The 21,350-nt window shown below is 40.9% G+C and overlaps 1 protein-coding gene across 4 annotated transcripts in view; it reads right to left on the bottom strand.

Annotated features, from left to right (window-relative positions):
* NPHP4 (nephrocystin 4) overlaps positions 1 to 21,350 on the bottom strand; it is a 166,384-nt gene that overhangs the window by 77,868 nt on the left and 67,166 nt on the right. For 3 of the 4 annotated variants that reach the window (XM_074306434.1, XM_074306436.1, XM_074306437.1), the window contains 2 exons: positions 4,566 to 4,751; positions 1,050 to 1,188 (listed from right to left, as the gene is read on the bottom strand). In XM_074306434.1, coding sequence (XP_074162535.1) covers positions 1,050 to 1,188; positions 4,566 to 4,751 — 325 coding nt within the window. Of the gene's footprint in view, positions 1 to 1,049; positions 1,189 to 4,565; positions 4,752 to 5,106; positions 5,244 to 21,350 lie in introns of those variants that run through there. The other variant, XM_074306438.1, reaches the window with a different exon arrangement.

Below are 21,350 nucleotides of genomic sequence, written 5' to 3'. Positions count from 1 at the left end.
ACAGGATAAATCTGTTTGGAGTCCTCCTATTTTTGTCTCTCCCATTTCTGACCATTCACCATCTTTAGTCTAAGATCCAAAAATAGGCATCATCTAGGGTTCTCTGACAACATCTTCCCCAAGAGAGATGCTTGAGTACCAAAGGTCAAAGGTTCAACACACAAGCTCACCTAGCCCTCAGAAATAAAAATTATCAGGTAAGCTTGTGAGGAACTTATCTCAGCTTCAGATGGAGCTCATTCCAGCAATTTTTTGGGATGATATTATCACAACTATAGCCACATTATGCCCAGGGAAATTACTGTTGACGCCACCATGGTGTACATCAAAGCACTTCTTAACTATGGATGGATGGATGGAAGGATGAAAGGATGGATGGAGAATATAAAACACTACCCATGTACTTCAAAAACCAATGAGCAAAGCAGATACTAAATGAACAAACACTATGAACCAGTTTTACCATCACTGTAAGCCACTGGAAACACACTTGCAACTGCCTTTACGGCAAGGTATTTTAACTCGGTTCATAACCTTGCCTCATAGCAATTTAGGACTCCACTTTAAAGACCCACAGCATCATCACAAGTCTCCAGCTCTCAGACGATGCTTCTTCTAGTAGAGACTTTTAAAAGGGGGCATATTCCCTAGAAATAGTACTGCCAGCAATCGGTGACTTTTGGAGAATCCACAAAATTGAAAATCTTTGTGTCCAAGGGCACCACATTTAGTGACTTCTGGGGAGAAGGAGGGATTGTTTCTGCCAGAGACCCCTGCAGAGAGCTCCAGCTGTGCATCTCTTCAAATGATGGTACAAATTGATTGACGGGCTAGAAACCTCTGCGCCCCACTTTATCACCGTTCAATTTTACAGCTTAAAAAGCAGCACAGCCAGTGCAAACCCAACTAACAGGTTCAAATTAAAAGCAATCGACAGCAGTCACCTTCTAAAGTTGGTGATTACGGTATAGTATTAAGTGCTTTTTTCTCCCAGGAACAGATGGAAGTCATGCTGTGTACTTGAAAGTTAGCACCCTGAAAACACTCACTTGAAGGGGATGTGGGAGGTTTCTTGGAGTGCTGTAGATCCTCTTTCATGGGGCTGGAGGGCTCGAGAGAGGTTCCCAAGTGTTCTTCGGAGCTCAGTGAGAACTGGAATTGGACGGTACCCAACTCAGCTTGCTTAACCTGAAATTAACAATGCTGAAAATAAGTTCTCATCCAAAAAAAAAAAGAAGACTTGTATACCCTTTTAATGTTATTTACTTTTGCTCAGCCAGAATACTGAGACAATTCCGGGTTCAACCTCCCTGTTTCTCCCCCAGAAAGAATGTTTAAATTAAATTAGGAACTCCTAGGGAAAAAAAAAACAGTTCAACTTTAATCATGTTACTCATGTCGTGTTGCACTGTGAGTATCAATGGTCACAAAATCACCTATGGGACAAAAGTCTTGATGAGGACGAGGTTCAGAGATGGTTTTATCTGGAGTTTTCTATGATCTACTATAATTGCTTCATTTGATGCTTTCTTTAAAATAAAAACAAACAACTTTTATATACTATAGTTCTTTCTTTCAGGAAAAAGACGGGGACATTCAGGTGCAAAGATAACTTTCATTCAAACCTACTTATTACCACACTACAATTAGTTTCACAAATGAATGAAATAGAAAAATGTTGGAAATTATGTATAGGGATCACCCCTATTGGACCAAATCCCCAAATTCTTTTGAGTGTCTTGCTGCAAAGATCCAGATCCTCCAAGCTGTTGGGGTTGTATATACAAACTTAATTTTAAGTAAAAGTTCAAGTTCTTTTAATATATCTTTTAACTATCAGTCTTTGTGGTTGTTCAATCATTGCAGTCATGTCTGACTCCTTATGGTCCCATTTTGGGGTTTTCTTGGCCAAGACACTGGAGTGGCTTGCCATTTCCTTCTCCAGCTCATTTTACAGATGAGGAAACTAAGGCACACAGGGCTAAGTGACTTGCCCAGAATCACACAGCTAGGAAGTGTCTGAGGCTGGATTTGAACTCTGGGGGATGAGTCTTCATGACTCAGGCCCAGCGCTCGTGCACTAAGGCACCCCCCGCTGCCCCCAAATCAGTCTTAATCTATTTAAATACTTGAACTAGTAGGAAAATGGAGAGAAGCTGATGACTTCATTCAGTAGCTTCCAATTGCCTTTAGGAGACAAGATAAAATGCTCTGACATTCAAAGTTCTTCACAACCTAGCCCCCTCCACCTTTTCCAGTCTCCTCAAACCTTACCCCCCCACACACATACTCTTCAGTGTCACTGACCAGGCTGACCACTTCTCTTGGCTCCAGGAATTTTCTGACTGTCCCTTAGGCCTGGAACTCTCCCTCTTCAATGCTGACTGCAGACACCCCTGGCTTCTTTTAAGTCCCAATTAAAACCCCGCCTTCTAAAGGAAGCCTTCCCCAACCCCACTCTATTTCAGTGCCTTCCCTCTTTTAACTATTTCCTACATATTTTGCATATCCCTGACTTTGTATATATTTCTTTATGTGTCGTATCCCCCACTAACCTCTAAGCTCCTTGAGGGCAGGGACTGGCTTTTGCCTTTTTTGTAACCCCAGAGTTGAGCAGGAGCTTAATAAATGTAGACTGACTGATTCAGGAAAGCTACCTTTTCCTCATCAGAGTCACCAGCTTCTGGAGAATAAGGCGCCAGGAAGAGGTTTTTCACCTCTCATTGTGTCCAACCGTGAGTAAAGCCAGTGAGTAATTTTAGCTAATGGCATTTGTACCACACTTGGGGCTCACAGTGTGTATCTCAGAAATTCTGACTGCAGTGTACAAGGTAGCACAGATGGCTCTTGAAAGCTATCAGAACCTCCGGTGTTCCTCCTCCCCAGCACAGATGACACATCTAAAGAATGAGAGGTGAAAAACAGCATCATGGGAGGCTTAGAATTTAGGAGAACAAACGATGGCGTCTTCAACAATATCTCCCATAACCTTGCTTTCAAGGTCGGGTACTTCTGATGGCAATCTCCTAGAGAAAGAGGACAAATGAGAACTTGTGGGGATGCAGCCAAATTCGGCTCCATAAGGACAGAAAGGTCTGGCGATGATAGATGTCACTGGCTTGGGTCCCAGGGCCGTAACCTCAGCCCATCAAGGAAGGGCTTTGTCTCCAAAAATGACATTGTCTCTCGAGTCCAAATCTAGATGACCCATTGAGATAAGAGTCAGTAACAGACAAAACCTTTTTCCTATCTTAGAAAACTGGTAATTAGTAATGGGAAAAGGTTCGTGAAATCTTTAGCTTAAAAAGGCCAGAATCTCCTATCACATGCAGGCCCGTCTCCAGTTGTCACGATCTATATCTGGCCACTGGGCCCAGAGGTTCTGGAGGGGAAAGTGAGTCAGGGGACCTGGCTCAGCTCTCCCTCACTGAAATTCAATTCACTTGTGTGTCATTCACTCTGTGAGGCACGGTGGTCCTCCAGAATAAAGAAGGACACACAACAGGACTCTAGAAAGAGCCTGAACATAGTTTTAAAATGTGAGTCTCAATGATAACGCCTAACGATTAAGAAAATTTAATCACAATATCAAAATGCAAAAAGGCGATAGACACGATGGCTGAGGTCTAGAAAGACAAAATGACTGGCCCTGTGTCACAGGTACTACATGGCAGAGGACAGGCGATTCCTGAGGGGCAGCAAGCTGCAATAGAGTCTGCTGTACTCGGTGCGAGGACCTGGAAATTAAACTCTAGCACTGTTTCCTCCGGGTCTGAGCCATCTTTCCTCATCTACACAAAGAGAGGATCAGACCAGAAGGCTTCTGGGGCCTCCTCTATGTTCCTCAACATTGCTGATCAAAGGACCACTGAAATCTCCTCCCCTACACCAGGGCATCTTAAACTTTTTCCCACTCACAATCCTTTTTGCCTGAGAAATTTTTACATGACCCCATGAAGATTGACAAATAAAATGGGTATATAAATCAAACATTTATTGATAATCATAATTTCTACAACCCCCACATTTAATTATGGGATCCCATATGGGATCGCAACCCACAGTTTAAGTAGCTTTGCTCTACACGATCACATTGTTCCCTGACTCCAAACTATCACCAGAGACACCAAACATATGCTCAACTTTTTCCCATAAATTAAGTGCTTTACGAAACCTTTTTTTTTTTAATTGGCACATGTTGATTCTTTTACAGAATGCATTTATTCAAGTTTAGGGCACTGAGAGTTCCCCAAGAGACTAATTAATAAATGGGAATGACAAAAGGTATTATGTCATTAAATTAATTAACTTCAGTGAGTATAGGGCTGGATTTAATTCAACTACTCAGCAAACATTTATTACAAAGTGAATATCACTTTGTAATTTTAAAAATATCTAAGTCCTTGTCATGGAAAAATTCTGCATATGAAGCATGGCTGAAAATAGGCTCAGGACGACTAGCGAGGTTATTTTAAGTCACTATGTATGTGTTAGCAGGACAACAGATGTAACAACACAGGACAAGCTAAATCCATTGGAAAGAGGAGAAGAGTTAGCATTATTACCTCCTCTGAGCTCATAGAACTTGAAGGAATCTTGTAGAACAAAGAGTGGGCAGGGTTGAGCTGAGGTCCCCCTCGAAGGGGCAAGGTCACCACCTTCTTAGAGAAGCCATCAATCAAGGGGTTCCAAACCGCCCATCGAACTAAGTGCATGTAGGCCATGTTGGACAAAGATGTAACAGAAGTTCCCTGGAAAGAAAACAAGAAAGGCAGGATATGAGATCGCACTGTTATCCCTCTGGCTCACCACCTCTTTGTCCAGACCTCTATCTCTTCTAGTCCAGGCCTTCTTAAACTTTTTCCATTCGTGACCTTTTTTCACCTGAGAAATGTTTAGTGACCCTGGATCACTAAATAGATATATAATCAAACATCTGCTGATAATCATTTTGCAATCCCCATATTCAGTTATGAGATCCCATGCTGAGTTGTAACTGATAGCTGAAGAAACTTTGTTCCAATAGAGATCTCAAAAGGCATTTCTTGCACGAGCTATTGCTGGGGAGATTGCTGCTCGCACCCAGAATCCCTCCATCACTGGTACCTGCAGAATGTTGAAAGACCTGGAGGAAGAACTTCAGGACATGGTGGATACTGTATAGGCCATGGATGAGCCATCACCAGGACAAAAAGGCAAGGGCAGGGCTAAGGTACATATGGACAAGACTTCCACGGAGGACAGCACCACAGTGTAATAGTGTAATGCTTCTTACTTGTTCCTTCTCCCTCATCAGCTCTTCCTGAACTGTCCCTCCCTTAGGCCACCACCAATCCACTTAAGACAGGGACCATCCCAGCACAGCTTCTCCCAACTGGCTCCCTCCTCCTATTGTCTCCTTTCCACATGAATGCCAAAAAACAAGTCTGACTCTCTTACTCAAAGCTCTTCAGGAGTTCCCCACTCCACTGCCTAGCACCTAACATCCTTCTCTGGGTAGTCCCCACAAGCCTTTCCTCACTTCACCTCTTCCCCTTCGCGGACTTTATGTTTCCACCAAATTGGACTGTCATCTATTATTCCCTAAGCAGTACAGTCCACCTCCCACTCCCCAGCATTCTTCCAGGCCACTGCCCAGGCCTGTAATGCCCTCCATTTTACCTGTTCTTCTCAGTATTCTGATCATCCTTCATCACTTACTTTTTATGTGAAGGTTTCCCACCTCTCCCCAGCTGTCTGCTACTTTCTTTCTATCCTTCTTCTCAATATTCTTTACCCCATGTTTATTTGCGCATATGGTGTAGGAAGGCAGAAACTCATACTCCTAATAAATCTTTTTTAAACTGACCTGAAAGAGATTACAGATACACTGAGGTACGAGGTATAGTCAAGCTCCCCACCACGCAGCACAAGAAGGGAATTCTCCTTCATGGTCACAAAGAATTAGTGGCAGAAACAAAGAGAACTAGTCTCTTGCCTCCCGATCCAATTCCCATCCATTCAAACTTCCCGTCACTCGTTTGACTTGTGTGTCTTTCGTGTCTGCGTAAGATTCATGTTCATCAATCAACAAGCACCTACTATGCTCCAAACACGATGGGAATACAAACACGACAAAGAAGTTTACATTGTAATGGGGAAGATGAGTTCTCCAGCACAGGGGGGCTATGCTGAGGAAGCCAGCAATGGGACTCGGCGCAGCCTCCCAGCCCATTGCCACAGACCTTGGCTGCTGAGCTTCTAAGTTGCCTTCACTTGGAAAATGTTCTGCTCCATCTTTCCTGGTGTTCTGATGCTCTAAAATGTGTTTAGTCGTTATTTAAAGGCATTTGGAACGGTTTGGGGGAGAGGATGGGCATCTTTTCTCCACCCGCATCCTTCCTTTATTCTCAAAGACCAATGACATCAGCAGGGCGATGTCTTGACTTGCAAGTGAATTGGATTTAAATGAGGCAGAACTAGGCAAACCAGCCCCAGTCTCTCCGGCAGTCCAGGGGCGTCATGTAGGTCAGGATTCCTGGTGATGGACGGGGTTGGAGTGGATGGTTTCAGCTCTCCTCCTAGAGAGGTTTATGCCCAAAGCAAAAGGTCCAAAAGCACCCGCAGCAAGCATTAATTTTGCCCTCAAATTCAGCAGGAGAGGAAAGGGGGACAGTGACTCCAGGCCGGATTCCATGACGTCAGGAGAGAGAAATGGGAAGCAGAAAGAACTCCGCTAAGAGAAGCTCCTCTGGTGACAGGTGTGGAGGGTGGTGGTTCAGAGGCACACCTCAGAGGAACCATCCAACTGGTTTCTGCGCAACAATTCTGGCTAACCAGATGCTTGCTTCTACCCAACTACAAGTGTAGCACATTCTAAATCCAGGTGTCCTTGGACAAAGCCCCCAGCATCCTGCCCTAGTTACAGCTCTGCTTGAATACAAACCAGGCTTTAATATACACTATTGACAAATGAATCTCCTGCATCTTTCTTTTCCTGTTTGCATTCCCTATCACAGGCCAGCTGACCAAATGAGAGCACACAACCAAAAAAACTAGCCTAGAAAATAAAACAAATATTACATTAGGAAGAGAAATAAACCTTGAAGATGTGGTTGCAGGGCTTAAATTCAAAGGGGCCTCCAAGCTACCACTTTCATTCATTTCTGACAGAGATGTGAGTTTAAAGCCAAACCTGGGGATTTCCTCATTTCTTGAAATCCCTCCCTCAGCTCAGCAATCAGCTTTGTGATTTGCCATTGTAATGAAGGGCCTCTGGAGATTAACCAGGTTCAAGACAAAGCCATGATTGACAGATGTTACAGGTTCTTTCTAATGGGTTCCAAGTACCCTGGTGTGGCCCAAGAAAGCTAATTTTCTCCTAGAGGTGCAACCAGGGCTTAGTATTCATGGAGCCAGAGTAAAGCATTTTCTCTGAGAGAATATTCCTGAATAACCAAACTAAATCATCATGAAATTTTAATAGCTGCACCTTAGAGACCCCCCATAGCTGAGAACTGAAAGTAAAAGCCTAGCCCTCAGCTCCACAGTGTCATAAGAGGGGCTACAAGGGACAGCGCTTATGAACAAGGGCCCTGAGGCAGGCTGAACAGACCTAAAAGGTGCCTGAAAGAAAGCCAATCCAAAGCAGTTCCGGGTCACACTTCTGCCTCTGAAGCTGTCTTATAAATCTAGAGCCTCATGAATTTGAAAACAAACAAACAATCAATGCAGGTCAAAGACCTATTGGCTTGTTATTGGTTTCTAAAGATTCAATTCAATTCTACAAATGCAGTGAAGCCCTTACCATGTGCTAGGGACTACAGAAACCAAAATACAACAGTCCCTGCCCTCCAGAAGCTTATGCTCTCTTCAGGGAAAGAAAGAAATCAATACAAAACAATGGAGTACTAACACTAAAGGGCATCAATTATTCCTCAGGAGGTTTTCTAAAAAAAAAAAAAAAAAAAAAAAAAAAACCAAGGCAGCAGCAATCTTCCCCAGGAGCCAAGGTCACCCACCCAGAGGAACTCCTCCACCCCACCATCGCCTCCAAACAGCTGTAAAACAGCCCATCAAATCAAATTTGGGAGCAGCCCAGGAGAAGGCTGGGGGGATAGTTTTCTGAGATCAGCAATCCAAGTCTGTGGCAGTGGGCCTTGCGAACAGCCACAGCTGCCTCTGTGGGAGCTCTCAGCACAGAGATGGTCAAGGGGCTCGACAAAAAAAGGGATGTTGCAGACCAGAACCCAGTCCAGAGAGAAGAGACCAGATCACCTCCCCTCAAAAGCAACCCCCAGAACAATCTCTGAACCACAGCTCAATGAGGAAGCTGAAGCCTGGGATAATGCCTCCCCAGCCCTGGAAGCCGAGCCTGACTTAAATGCAAAGTTCAAAGTCAAAAGACAGGCTGAAAAAAATGAGTAAACAAGGGAAAGAGAACTTGACTAAGGCAAGACTAAGCCATAAACTCAGAAGACAACAATGTGAAAACAGTTACAGAAAGACTCAAAGAAACAAGCTGACTGGATCAAGCCCAACAAAAATTCCTTTCAGAATTAAAGAAAGAGCAAGAAATGAAAGTGATGCAAGAAAATTATGAAGAGAATTAGAATTTGTTAAAAGAGACACACCAAAAATACTGAGCAAAATAACACCTTAAAAAAAAACCCCACACTAATGGGGCAGCTAGGTGGTGCAGTGAATAGGGCACTAGCCCTGAAGTCAGGAGGACCCAAGTTCAAATCTTGTCTAGGACACTTAACACTTCCTAGCTGTGTGATCCTGGGCAAGTCATTTAACCCCAATTGCCTCAGGAAAAAAAATAATTTATCACATGGTATCACATCACAAAAATCCACTGAAGAGGATAACTCCTTAAAAATAATTGGATAAATGGGAAAAGAAGCCTAAATCTTATCAAAGAAAATAATTATTTAAAAATTAAAATTGGGCAAGTGGACAATTGGGCAAGTAGAAGCTAATGACGCCATGAGACATCAAGAAACAATAAAACAAAGCCCAACTGTCAAAGTATTGGCTACTCCAATCATTATAATGGTTCAACAGAATTCCAAAGGACTCATGATGAAAAAATGCTATCCACCTCCAGAGAGAAAACTGATGAATTCTGAGTGCAAACTGAAATATAATTTTCTTTTCTTTTTTTTTCTTTTTTATATGGCTAACATGCAAATATGTTTTGCATGATTTCATATGTATAACTGATATCATATTGCTTGCCTTTTCAATGGATGGGAGGGATGGAGAGAATTTGGAACTCAAAATTTAAAAAGAAAAGCATGTTAAAAAATAATGAATTTTGAAAAAAAGAAACTGCATACCATTCGTAAAGAAAAATAAAAAATAAAAAGTAGTGGGTCTTTGGGTATTTGGCTAATGTGGCAACCATCACATTTGGTCCTTCAAGAACCCAAACTGCTCTCTTTTATTCCAAGGCTGCAAAATGCCCCTCTAACCATGGCTGGTTATATAATCCAGTTCCTCTGGATGCTCCTGATCTCAAGAAGGACAAGCCAGAAGTGAAAGGATGGAGCACCACCGCTACTGCAGAGAAGGGTCAACCATGACAATAATTGGGATGCAAGAATAAGACTCATTTCTGCTGGGGATCCAGAAAATCACAGCACTTTGATAGAAGATCCACACTACACAAAAGAAAACTTTGCCAGTGACCTTTAGGTAACAATTTCAATGGATGCAACTTTTCACTGAATTTTTCTATGGTCAGATTTGCCTACAGATAGTTCTAAGAATTAGAAATTAGAATAACAGTAATAGTGAGAATAATAAGATGCACTTTAAAATTCATAAAGGAGTTTAATATCCACTTTCTCATGCAAGCCTTGCAACAATCCTATAAGGCAGATATTACATGTATTACTATCTTCATTATACAGATGAAGAAACTGAAGCTCCATTTGGCTAAGTGACTTACTCATGGCCCCAAAGCTAAAAATGTTTAAGGACATGATGAGAACAATGATGATGATTAAAATCCAGTACTCTACTTATTAGGTCCAACCAGCTTCTTCCAGATCAGTCACCAGTTCTACCTAGAGTCATTGCAAATACCTAACAATGTCTGATATTTATATAACACTTTCTATTGTACAAATTGTTGCATACACAAAATTTCAAGTGACTAAAGCAACAAGTCTATGAAGTAGGGAGGCCAAAAATGATGTCCCCATTTTATAGAAGAGCAAACTGAGGCTGAGACAGTAACTGATTTGTCTAAGATAATACATCTAACTGGACTCTAACCAAGGTCTTTCAACTCTGAATCTAATGTCCTTTATTTTACAACTACAGAAACTGCTTCTAATAGCTTTCAATTGCTGACCTAAAGGAACAAAAAAAAAAAAAGTAGAGATTAAGACCATAATTACATAAACTAAAACTCCCAACCCCAAGAAGGCACAACGAAGGCACAAAGAGCCAACCAATCACTGGAGTGAGGATTTACTATTCCACAGAAGCTCCTGAGAAAACTAGAGAGCAATCTGGCAGAAATTCAGTAAGACCCACACCTCATGTCACATTCCACAATGAGCTCTAAAAGGATCTAATTATAAAAGTTTACATCATAAATCACTTAGACACAGGAAAGAAGATATCTTTCATGACAATGGATGAAGGAAGAGTTCTTAACTGAATAAAAGAATGAGAGGATCACTACAGGAAAAAATGATATAAAACTTATTACATAAAATTGAAAAGATTTTACACAAAAAAAATCAATGAGAATAATAATGGAAATGAGAAGGGAAATAGCTAAATATCAAAAAATATCTGCAACAAACTTCTCTGATATCTCAAATATGCAGGAAATAGATTCAAATATATAAGAACAAGAGTCATATGACAATAAATGGTAAAAGGACTTGAGGGCATTACTCAAAAGGCAAGCTATCAACAGCCACTTAGAAAAATGTAGATTAAAACAACTCTGAGCTTCTACCTCACACCTAATAAATTGGCAAGGATGACAAGAAAGGAAGATGACAAATGTTGGAAGGCTTTGGGAGGAGGAGCATCCTCTGCCTTGCTGGGGAAGCTGTGAATTGATCCAGCCATTCTGGAGAGCAGTATCTCTCAAAATCACCGCATTGTACAAACCCTTGGACGTAGAAATGCCAGGCGTATCCTCCAAAGAGACCAAAGAAAGAAAAACTACTCTTATGCACAAAAATACTTTATGTCACAATTTTTTGTTGTAGAAAAAAACTGGAAATAAAATTGTTGTTCATCATTTGGGGAATGGCTGAACAGCTTCCAATATAGGAGTGTAAAAGGATTTTATGCACCAGAAAAAATGCTAAGAGGGTGGATCTAGGAAAACCAGGGTGAACTTATATGAAGTGATGTTGAGTGTAGCAAGCAGAACCAAGAGAGCAATATATAATGACTCCAATGTTTGAAACCATGATCAATGCAATGACCCATTGCGACTCCCAGTGATGAATCACACTTTCCATCTCTTGGCAAGTGAGGCGATAGACCACAGGCGCAAAATTTAAGAGCAATCACCCATCCAAATGTAGCTTTGTCTGACTTGACTCTAGTTGTCACAAGAAATGACTTTTTTGGTATGGGGAAGGGAGAGGAAGAGAAATTTAAGGGAGAGAATAGAGAATGGGATACAAAAAAAGGTGGGAGAAGACGATCAATGAACATTTTTAATAAATACACAAATGGAAGCACATGGAAACTCAGAAATAGACACAGACAAGCAGAGTAGTGTGGAAACTATCATGTTAAATTTTATAATTGCTTTTTTAAAAGCTGTATACAACAAAGATTTGTGGTATCAATTTCAATCCTCTTTTTCTATTTAACTTTGCATAAGCCAGGAAATGTTCAATATCACCAGAGTCTTTACTCGGATTATTCTGTTAAGATGTGATTCTAGTCACTATCAGTCTAATACAACAACTCAATCAGCAAGTAAATGCTTTCAGGTCCGTCTGGTGTCCTGAGAACTAACTAGAATTAGAAAACCCAAGTTGCCTCCCTTTGTGCCACAACTTCCCCATCTATAAAAATAACAATTGTCTTTTCCCAACTTCATGGGAATGTGGAGGGGCCTTAAGTACAATCCCACACTAAGCTGTTCTCCACCTTGTACTGCTGCACTCAGGACCATCACCAGTTATCCCGACTGACAAAATCTTGCCATGGGCTCTGATGATTCTGGTGGAGAATGACTTTGCACAACCCTGCCTCACTTAAATACAATTCACTGTAAGTCGAGAATCACTCTATTGTTATTGCTGGTCCTCTCTGAGAACGAAGGACAAACAACAACTCGTATGTGTGTGACTGAAAAGTTGGTCTCTCAGTGCAGTCTGAGTCTCTGCTGCCCAAGAAGAGCAGTCTTTCTCCTGCCTTCTTCTATTTGGGAAGATATTCCCCAAAGTCACCATCTCAAAAGTCTCAAGAAAGTCTCAGCTCCCTTTAGTTTAGGTCCTGGCAAGGTCCTTACTTTCTCTATATTCCCAGTTGTTCCTTCTCTAACCTCCAATTCTCTCATCCTCTTCTCCATGTCCAACTTGATGTGGTGCTAGTGGTAGTGAAGAGGTGCGAGAATCGGGATGGGGAATCCCCTCTGGTCGGAGCAGGTCCAGTGAGAAAGAATTAGAAAACCTGAAGTCTGGATGGCAAAAGGGAAATTTATTGTTCATTAAGGAGGAGGCTCCCTTAGCGGGCAAATTCCTCATTAGGAATTTGGCAAAGGTGTGTTAACAGACCCCTGGTTATATGGGCAAATATTGGTCTGGAGCTGGGAGCAGTCTGGGCTAATCAATAAAAGACCATCAGACAGATCTCCAGTTGAATGAAATTGCTTCACTGGGTGTTTGAAGGTTTTTCCCCAGCATCTGGGAATTCCCTGAAAGAGATCCGGGCTACCCCCAAAAGATCTCAGTTTCAATGGAGGCTGATTTAACCAAGATCTCCAATTGAATGAATCCACTTAACTTGGGAGTTTTACAGGATTTTCTCAGGGGGGAGCCTGAGACCCCGAAACACCATTCTTTTACAGATTAAAGGGGACATAGTTTCAGGGTTCACCCCCATCAAACTCATAATTTGATTTTGCCAACGCATGGTTTGATTTTTCCACAGGCATTCAATCTCCCTATAGGCCTCCCTCTAAGGGCAAGAACTGTTTCTTTTGGGATTTTGCATCCCCAGTGCCTAAGATAGTGCCTGACACACAGAATGATTTAATGTTTGTTGCGCTGTAATTTCTCAAAGCAAGGCCTATCTGTATAGATAATAAGATTCTCCTCTTGTTGGAATAATTATAAGGTAAAACTTTTAACTGAATTATAGAAGTTTATCATGAGTTTTTTTTTTTTTTAAGACACTCAAAATCTATGCCTTTTGTGTATATCCTTGTTTTAACTTTTGAATGAGATGAATCCAATATCTAATCTTTTCATTTTATGGTTGGTTTTTTTTTCAGGTTTCCCATTCTCAATCAATATAATCTCTTCTGTCAGTTATATATATATATATATGTCAGTTACATAAATATCCATTTCCCCCACTTTTATCTTTAACTGCTCTAAGAAGAGATGTTTAGTGTATTATCAATGATTCTCCTCTCAGACACTTTAGTGGGACAATTAGGGACTGGTGGCAAATCGATTGCCATTGATTAACCAGCTGACTCTCACTCCCAGCTAATGGCTTATGTAATAAAGGCTACCTATGAAAGAGAGCATCTGAATGCTTTGGAAGGGGTTCTACCATATCCCTGGGGAAGTCTAGAGAAATAAGATGTGAAGGAGGAGGAAACAATTTTTAGAGACCATGAGGTGTTTCATTTCTTCTATCTTTTTAATGTTTCCTCATAGAGTATTGACATTCAATAGGTACTTAATGCTTATTGAATCAAAGTAAAAGACAGTGGACATATGGTTAGACAACAGCTTTTCTAAGGAAGATAGGTAAGATGACTACAACAGTAGAAATGGAAAAAAAAACGAGAAAACTGGAAAGAAGGAAACCAGATTTCATTTAAATATATTGACCAAGATTGGCCTCTGTGAAGTGTTGAGAAAATGAACTTTCCTCCCTATCAGTGCAAGAGATAGGAAGACAATGGGTTGTGAGGCTCTGGCAGAAATTGTTCATGAACTGGTTATATCAGGGAAACCATCTGCTTTTTCTTTTTTAACCTTTGTTTAAAGGAATGACAAGGTATATATTCAGCAAAAGCATGTATATAGATGAAAGGAACCTCCCTCTCCCAGCTTTTCAGTAGTGGGTGACTACATGTATGGAATATGGCCCATATTGTCAGATTTTGGTGATAATTGAATAGGCTTGCTGAACTGGTTTTCTCATTTATTTTCTAGCCTTTGCTACAAAAGGGGGATTGCTAATATAAGGGAGGTGGGTGGGATATAATTAGAAATGAAGATGTTTAACATATATTGGACTATTTGCCATCTAGGGGAAGGCATAGCGGGAGGAGGGGGAAATTGGAACACAGGGTTTTGCAAGAGCTAGTGTTGAAGAATTGTCCATGCATATGTTTTGAAAATAAAAAGCTTTAATAAAAAATTTTTAAAAAGAAAAAAAAAAGAAATGAAGATGTTTGATACACATTAAAACAACAACAAAAAAAGGCATCCATAAAACCAAGGGAAAATGTGTAATGGAGAAGAAATGGACCAACTCTAATGGCTTAAATAATAAAGTACGGTTATGATTTGGCTGAATATGAGTCAGCTGTGTGATATATCAGTCAAGAAAGGTAATGCCATCTCAAGTGACAGTAAGAGAGGGAGGGTCTCCAGCACTAGGAAGGCATAGTTCCACTGCCCTCTGCTCAGTCAGACCATACAAGGAACAATGGATATCCAGAGGAGGGCAACCAATATAGTGAAAAAAGGATCTTGAATTCATGTCATACTGCACTGAATCACTTGAAGGAACTAGGAACGATTTGTCGAGAGAATAAAAGACTTAGAGATGAAAACAGTCTTTATGGATCTGTGGGACCTCTCATCTCAAGGAGGGATTAGATTTGTTTTGTTTAGTCATTTTTCAGTCCTGTTGACTCTTTCTTCATGACTCCATTCAGGGTTTTCTTGGCAAAAATACTGGATTGGTCCACCATTTCCTTGTCCAGCTCACTTGACAGATGAGGAAACTGAGGCCAACAGGATGACATGACTTGCCTAGAATCCTGCAGGTAGTAACCCAGGAAGAGGAGTCTTCCTAACTCCAAGCTTGTCATCATCTAGCAGCTACAGACCCCAAATGGCAAGTCTTGGACAAGTTGTAGAATTAGTGTCCTAACAGCTTAAGTTTCCCCAAAGTAGAAAGAAATTGAGCTCTCCCACCTTGGAGGCCCTCAGAGAAAAGCTTCAAAGGGAACCACTAGTCAAATCCAGCACACTGTAGAAAGAGGAGGAAGGTGCTGCCAAACCGAAAACTTTCTGAAATTCCTTCTGACTGCAAGTCTGATCCTGTGATCTCCAATCAGACTCCACACTGTTCTAGTCTATACAAACCTTAATTTGGCCCTGGCTGTGACTCAGTTTAATCCCACTATTCTAGTTGGGCCAGAGAATTGAATTCTGAGGTCCCTGCCCTGTCTATTCATGTCAGAGATTCTCTGATTGCTAACTAGAAGAGCAGCTCATTCCACTTCTGGATTTTATGGATGCAAGAACAGAGGCCCAGAGAAGTGAAACAAGGTGATCCAGATCACTTTGGTATTAGAGACCCAGATACTCAGATTCTCATCCCATCCAAACCCTCGGCATCTGAAAGTGTAAGTGAAGAGCATTCCCTTGCCTTTGGCCTACAAAGGGTCAAGTGAGAGAAGTTATCAAAAATCCCTCATCCCACCAAAGCACAGCTAAGACATTTGGATTGCAACTTATGCAAATCAAGCAAATCATGCTGATGGATTGATTTTTAATTGAACTGTCAAACACCTGAATCTATATTTAGCTACCAACAATACCACACAGGCTAAAAGAAATTAAATTTGGCTTTCAAATCAAGCTTAGTCATGGGAACTACACACACAAGCCCTAGTCTTTGTCCTCAGTGACATCAGTGAGGAAACTAACCCTGACTTTATCTAAATTCACTGGGGGATGGGAGGGGGAATAAAAAATTCAACTGATTCACATCTATTTTACTTTGGGAAACATTTTGATACACAGATTTCCACCACTGCATCTGTCATTAAAGCAAATCAAAAATCTATTTTTTTTCACTTAACAGCATTTTATTTTTCCCCAATTATATGTAAAGATAGTTTTCAGCATTCATTTTTGTAAGATTTTTGAGTTCCAATTTTTTTCTCTCTCCCTTCCTTCCTTCCCCCCTCCCTAAGGCAGCAAGCAATCTATATTTCCATATAAATCGTGTTGTGAAAGAAAAATCAAAACAAAAGGGAAAAAGCATGAGAAAGGAAAAAAACTAACAACAATAAAAAAAAAAAGGTGAAAATAGTATGCTTCGATCCACATTCAGTATCCATAGTTCCAAAAATCTATTTAGATGCCAATTAAAACTCACTTTGCATCCCCTGCCTCCATGTCTGCAGAGGTTGCTTTGAATGTTCTCCCCCATCTTACTTTTGTCTCCTGGAACCCCCAGCTCCCTTCAAGACTTAAGTTGAAGTACCAGTACCTGCAAAAAGCCTTCCACTGCCCCCCACTTGTCAGCACTTTCCATCTCCACCCAAAAGGGCTTTTTATGTTCTTATCTGTTTACAATCCACCCTCTTCTCTAAAGTTGGGAACTATTTTCACTTCTTTGTCTTCAGTGTTTCAGACAGTGTCTGACACACAGGATCATTCCCAGCCCCTCCTAAATGCAAGTGCAGTCCCTCACTGATGATGTCTATTTATGCCATCTGTAGTTTGCTTGTACATACACTGTCCATATTTGTTTGCTAGATTGCAAGCTCTCTGAAGGCAGCGACCATTTTTTGCTTCTTTTCTGATCTGCAATGCTTAGCACATAGGAGGAGCTTCCTAAATTGCTCCCTTTGAGTACCTGAAATTAATGACCTGAGCAAATTATGGTCAGTGACTAATGGGGACTATATGTTCATTCTAAATAAGTGACCACTATGAAATCTTAAATCTTAAACCTCTTAAATCTTAAAACTTCTATGAAAGGTGACTAGGCAGGGAGCAAAAAAATGTCAAAGACGTTGCTAATTAAATTTGGAAAAATCATTCATTAACCACCAAGCAATAAGTAAGCATTTCTTGGGAACACAAAAACTGCAGTGTTCATACAAGCACACTCCAGTTCAGACCCTCATCTCCTTCTAGAAAACTGGCCCCCTTGTCTCAGTCTCTCGCCCTGATCCGTCACCCACACAACTGTCAATTCTATATCCTAACTGGGGCAACTAGATGGCACAGAGGGTAGAGCACTGGGCTGCCAATCAAGAAGTCTCATTTCCTGAGTTCCAATTCAGCTTCAGACACTTGCTAGCTGAGTGACCTTGGGCAAATCCCTGTTTGCCTCAGTTTCCTCCTCTGTAAAATGAGTTGGGGGGGGGGGGCAGGAATGGCCAATTATTCTGGTATCTTTGCCGAGAAAACCCCAAATCAGGATCATGATTGAACAACAGCAACAGATCCAACCATGTCATTTCCCTGCTTATAAATAGCTCCCAACCAGCTCTGGGGTTCACTCCAAACTCCTGTGCTGGGCCCTCCAGAAGCTGGTTCAGATCGCGATTTGGTAATAATTTCCCCACTGTGAGCCTTCTTTTCTTCCCCAGAACACAATACTCCATTTCCCTCCTAGGAGCCCTTGCCCACACTGTGACCCTCACCGGGAATGCCTTCCCTCCTTGCCTCTGCCAGGCCCAGCTCCCTTCAGAGCTCAGCTCACGAGCTCCTCCAGAAAGGGCCCCTTCTGGTCCCTATTCCTTCCCAGCCCAGTCACCAACCCTGAATGACTCAGGATTTGATCTGCCCACATTGTCCCACCTTCAGAAGAACCTAAGCCCTTGTGGGCTCCCTGATTTTCATTTTTGTCTTTGTATTCCAGTGCCCAGCACAGTGCCAAGTACACATTAGTCACTTAATAAGTGTTTACTGGATTGAACTGAATCACTATGAAAAGCAAATTCACATTTTCAAGTAGAATGTAAGGAACTCAAAATTAGTCTGAAGGAGTAACATTTTCTATAATGTAGATCAATTTCTCGTTAAGGCCATCTCCAAATTAAACTGATAGAGCAATTGGTTGCTGCTGCAGGCTAAATTCCTCCATAAACATACATGGTGGATAAAGTTAACAACATATAATTAAAGTGATTTAATAAGGCCATTTGTGCCATGTTCTAAGTGGTGTCATTTAAAAGCACTTTAATAATTTGATGGGCAATATTTGCCCTTCTTCCTATTGAGTAAAGTAATTATTTTTAAACACATAAATGAGAAGTGCAAAGAACCAGGGTATGATTTTGAAGGTAGTTATATAACCATGTATAATTCTTCATTCTGGCTAAAGGTTTTATAGCACTTCAAGCAAAGGAGAGCTCTTTGTAAGACAGAGATTAGTTTAATAATAAAATATTCAGTGTCTGAAGAGAACAGTTACTAAGTTGAGAAATGTGTCTGTGGTCCATGAAGAGAGACATTTCCGGATGGGCTCTGTGGACCGGTGCTTTGGCAGGCCCAGCAAAATTTCTGTGATTCTTGTTGTCTCTTTAGAGTCCCCTGGCTGAGGTCAAGTCAGATCCCTCCATATTTCCTACCCTTGTGTCCCTCCAGGTGAGGCCATGAGACCCCTATCTGTAGGCCTGGCTCAGCCTCAGGCCTAATCTAGTCCTTAGGCAAATGAAATGCAAGGCTTCAGAGCTGCTCTAGTGGCCAGTTCATTTTCCAAGCCAGGGGTTTGAGAGTCTCAGATATAAAAAGTCTTGCCTGGCAAGAAGCAAGAAGCCAATGACAATGGATTGACTTATTCAACAAGACCAAGAGCGGGACCTCCAATTCCACAAACATTTATTAACCAGAGACAAGACACTGCCTTGGTGGTGAGAAAGCCAAAGACAAAACAAGCCAAGCTCTGCTTTCAGGGAGCTTCCCCTAGGCCCTGAGTAATTCCTACTATCTCGGAAGTGAATCAATACAGATCCCAAAAGGAGGAACCAAGAGAACAGAACAATAGAACCAGGACTACAACGAATAAATGTGAAAAGAGCATCAAAGGAAGTTTAACTGAGAAAATAATGAAAGGATTAGAGAAGAGGCAATGAACAACATACACATGTACAATGGCAGAAGCAATCTCTGGGTGGGATGATTTTTGTAATCCTTTTGTTTGCACCAGGGAGGATTTATTGTGGAAGAGGGGAAGGGGACTGAAATGAGTGACATTTAAAAGATAAAAGGCATCAATAAAGTGTTATTTTGGAGGGGGGGGGGCTTTTGATCAAATAGAAGTCACCAGTTTGGGGCAACCTTTGTTACGAGTTTGACAATAAAAAGAAGGAAGCGAATTTGAAGAGATATTAGGGTCAAGAGTATGATATTGATTAGGGGAAACACAATTGTATTAATTGGCTAAAGAAAGGGGAAAGTACAGGTAATTGTTAAAAATAATACCTTAGTGAATAAGCACAAAACTTGATGATAATGATAATATAATATTAATAGCTCACATTTCTAGAACATTTCACAATTTACAAAGCATTTTCCTCACAAAAGCACTTTTGATGGGAAGCACAAATATTACCATCATCCAAGAGATGAGGCTCAGAGTTGATAGGACTTGCCCATGGTCACTCAGCTAGTCAGTGTCAGAGCTGAGATCCGAAAGTTTTAATGACTATCCATGCTGCTTTCTCATATGTTTATAGTGGCCTTGGGCCATGATTTACCAGTTCTGGGATTTCTTTGAGCATCATTCAGCAGCTCAAGAGTAGAGGAGACAGAGGATGGGATAACTTGGAATTGGGGATTAGCAGGGTAGAGAGAGCTGAAGGTTAAGGAGACAAGGAATTCAAGGGTGAGGGAAAACAGTTCACTGAACTAACCAAGTAAAGGTTATATAATGAAGGAAATAAAGGCAAAATAATAAATATGAGAAGAAATCTAATTCAGAAGTCAAATTTGTTGCACCATTGAATGTAAAAACTTTCAAGGTTATTCTCACCAAATAACTATCAAGTTAATTACTAATGGAATAAAACGACTCTCTGGAACCTTTTCTAATAATGTGAAACTAGAATCAATCCCTTATAAGAAATCTTCAGAACATTCTCAAGTTGAATCATGAGGTGGAAAGGGGGAAACCCTACACAAACCTTACCTGCCTTTGGAGCATGATTTTGCCACTAACTAGTCACGTGACACTGGAGAAGTCACTTAAGCCCTCTTGGCTCAGCTTCCTCATCTGTGATATGAGGGAGAAAAGCCAGCCGGCCTATTTGGTTCTTTCCAAGTCTGCCAATGGGGTAATGGGGTTCTGTGATTTCAACAGTGAGAAGAAGCAGAGGTCAGCTCCATTATTAAAAAAAAGTCTTAAAAATAAGTTTGAAAAATAAGAAGAAAAGTCATCCCATATTTTTAATTAAGGACTCGTACAATTAATGGAGCAGAGGGACTTCCTGTGCTAATGCCACTTCTTCTGGGACCCTCTTTAAAAATGGAAAAGTCATTTTCTTTTGGAAATGAATAATAAGAAAGGACTTCTTAGGGCAAGATCATCATTGTTGTTTTCTACTGTGATAATAAGTATGATGATTACATAGTTCTCTGTAAAAAAAATAACAAGCTTTTTTCTTGCACAAAGATGATAAGCATGGAACAATGCAACTAAGACTATCCAAAAAAATGAATATAAAATACCTTAAATATTTCAGTACAATTTTAAGCTATCAAGTCTAAAAACTATACTTGGGATATCCTGCCTAACCATGACTTCCAATCTGGAAAAGTATGCTTGTGACTTTGGGTTTGTCTTTTGTATTAATTAATTGTAAAATACCTTAAATATTTCAGCACAATTTTAAGCTATCAAATCTAAAAGCTATACTTGGGATATCCTGCCTAACCATGACTTCCAATCTGGAAAAGTATGCTTGTGACTTTGGGTTTGTCTTTTGTAATTAATTTGTATTACCAATTGGAACAATACATAAACACCCACAGAACACAGAACTTCTTGGGTCTCTGGCTACTCCATGCCAGCAGGTATTTCATCTATGACTTCCTCAATAAATCCTAGGGAGTGGGAAAATCAGGTGAGTAGCCAGGTCTTTGTCTGAGCTCTTCCTGGTGTCCCTCAGATCTACACTAGACCAAGCAAGCCTCTGAAGTGGCTTTGCAGGGACAAAA

The sequence above is a fragment of the Sminthopsis crassicaudata genome, chromosome 3, assembly GCF_048593235.1.
Source record: "Sminthopsis crassicaudata isolate SCR6 chromosome 3, ASM4859323v1, whole genome shotgun sequence".
NCBI classification, from domain to species: Eukaryota; Metazoa; Chordata; class Mammalia; order Dasyuromorphia; family Dasyuridae; genus Sminthopsis; species Sminthopsis crassicaudata.
This window is presented reverse-complemented; position numbering and strand designations above follow the sequence as displayed.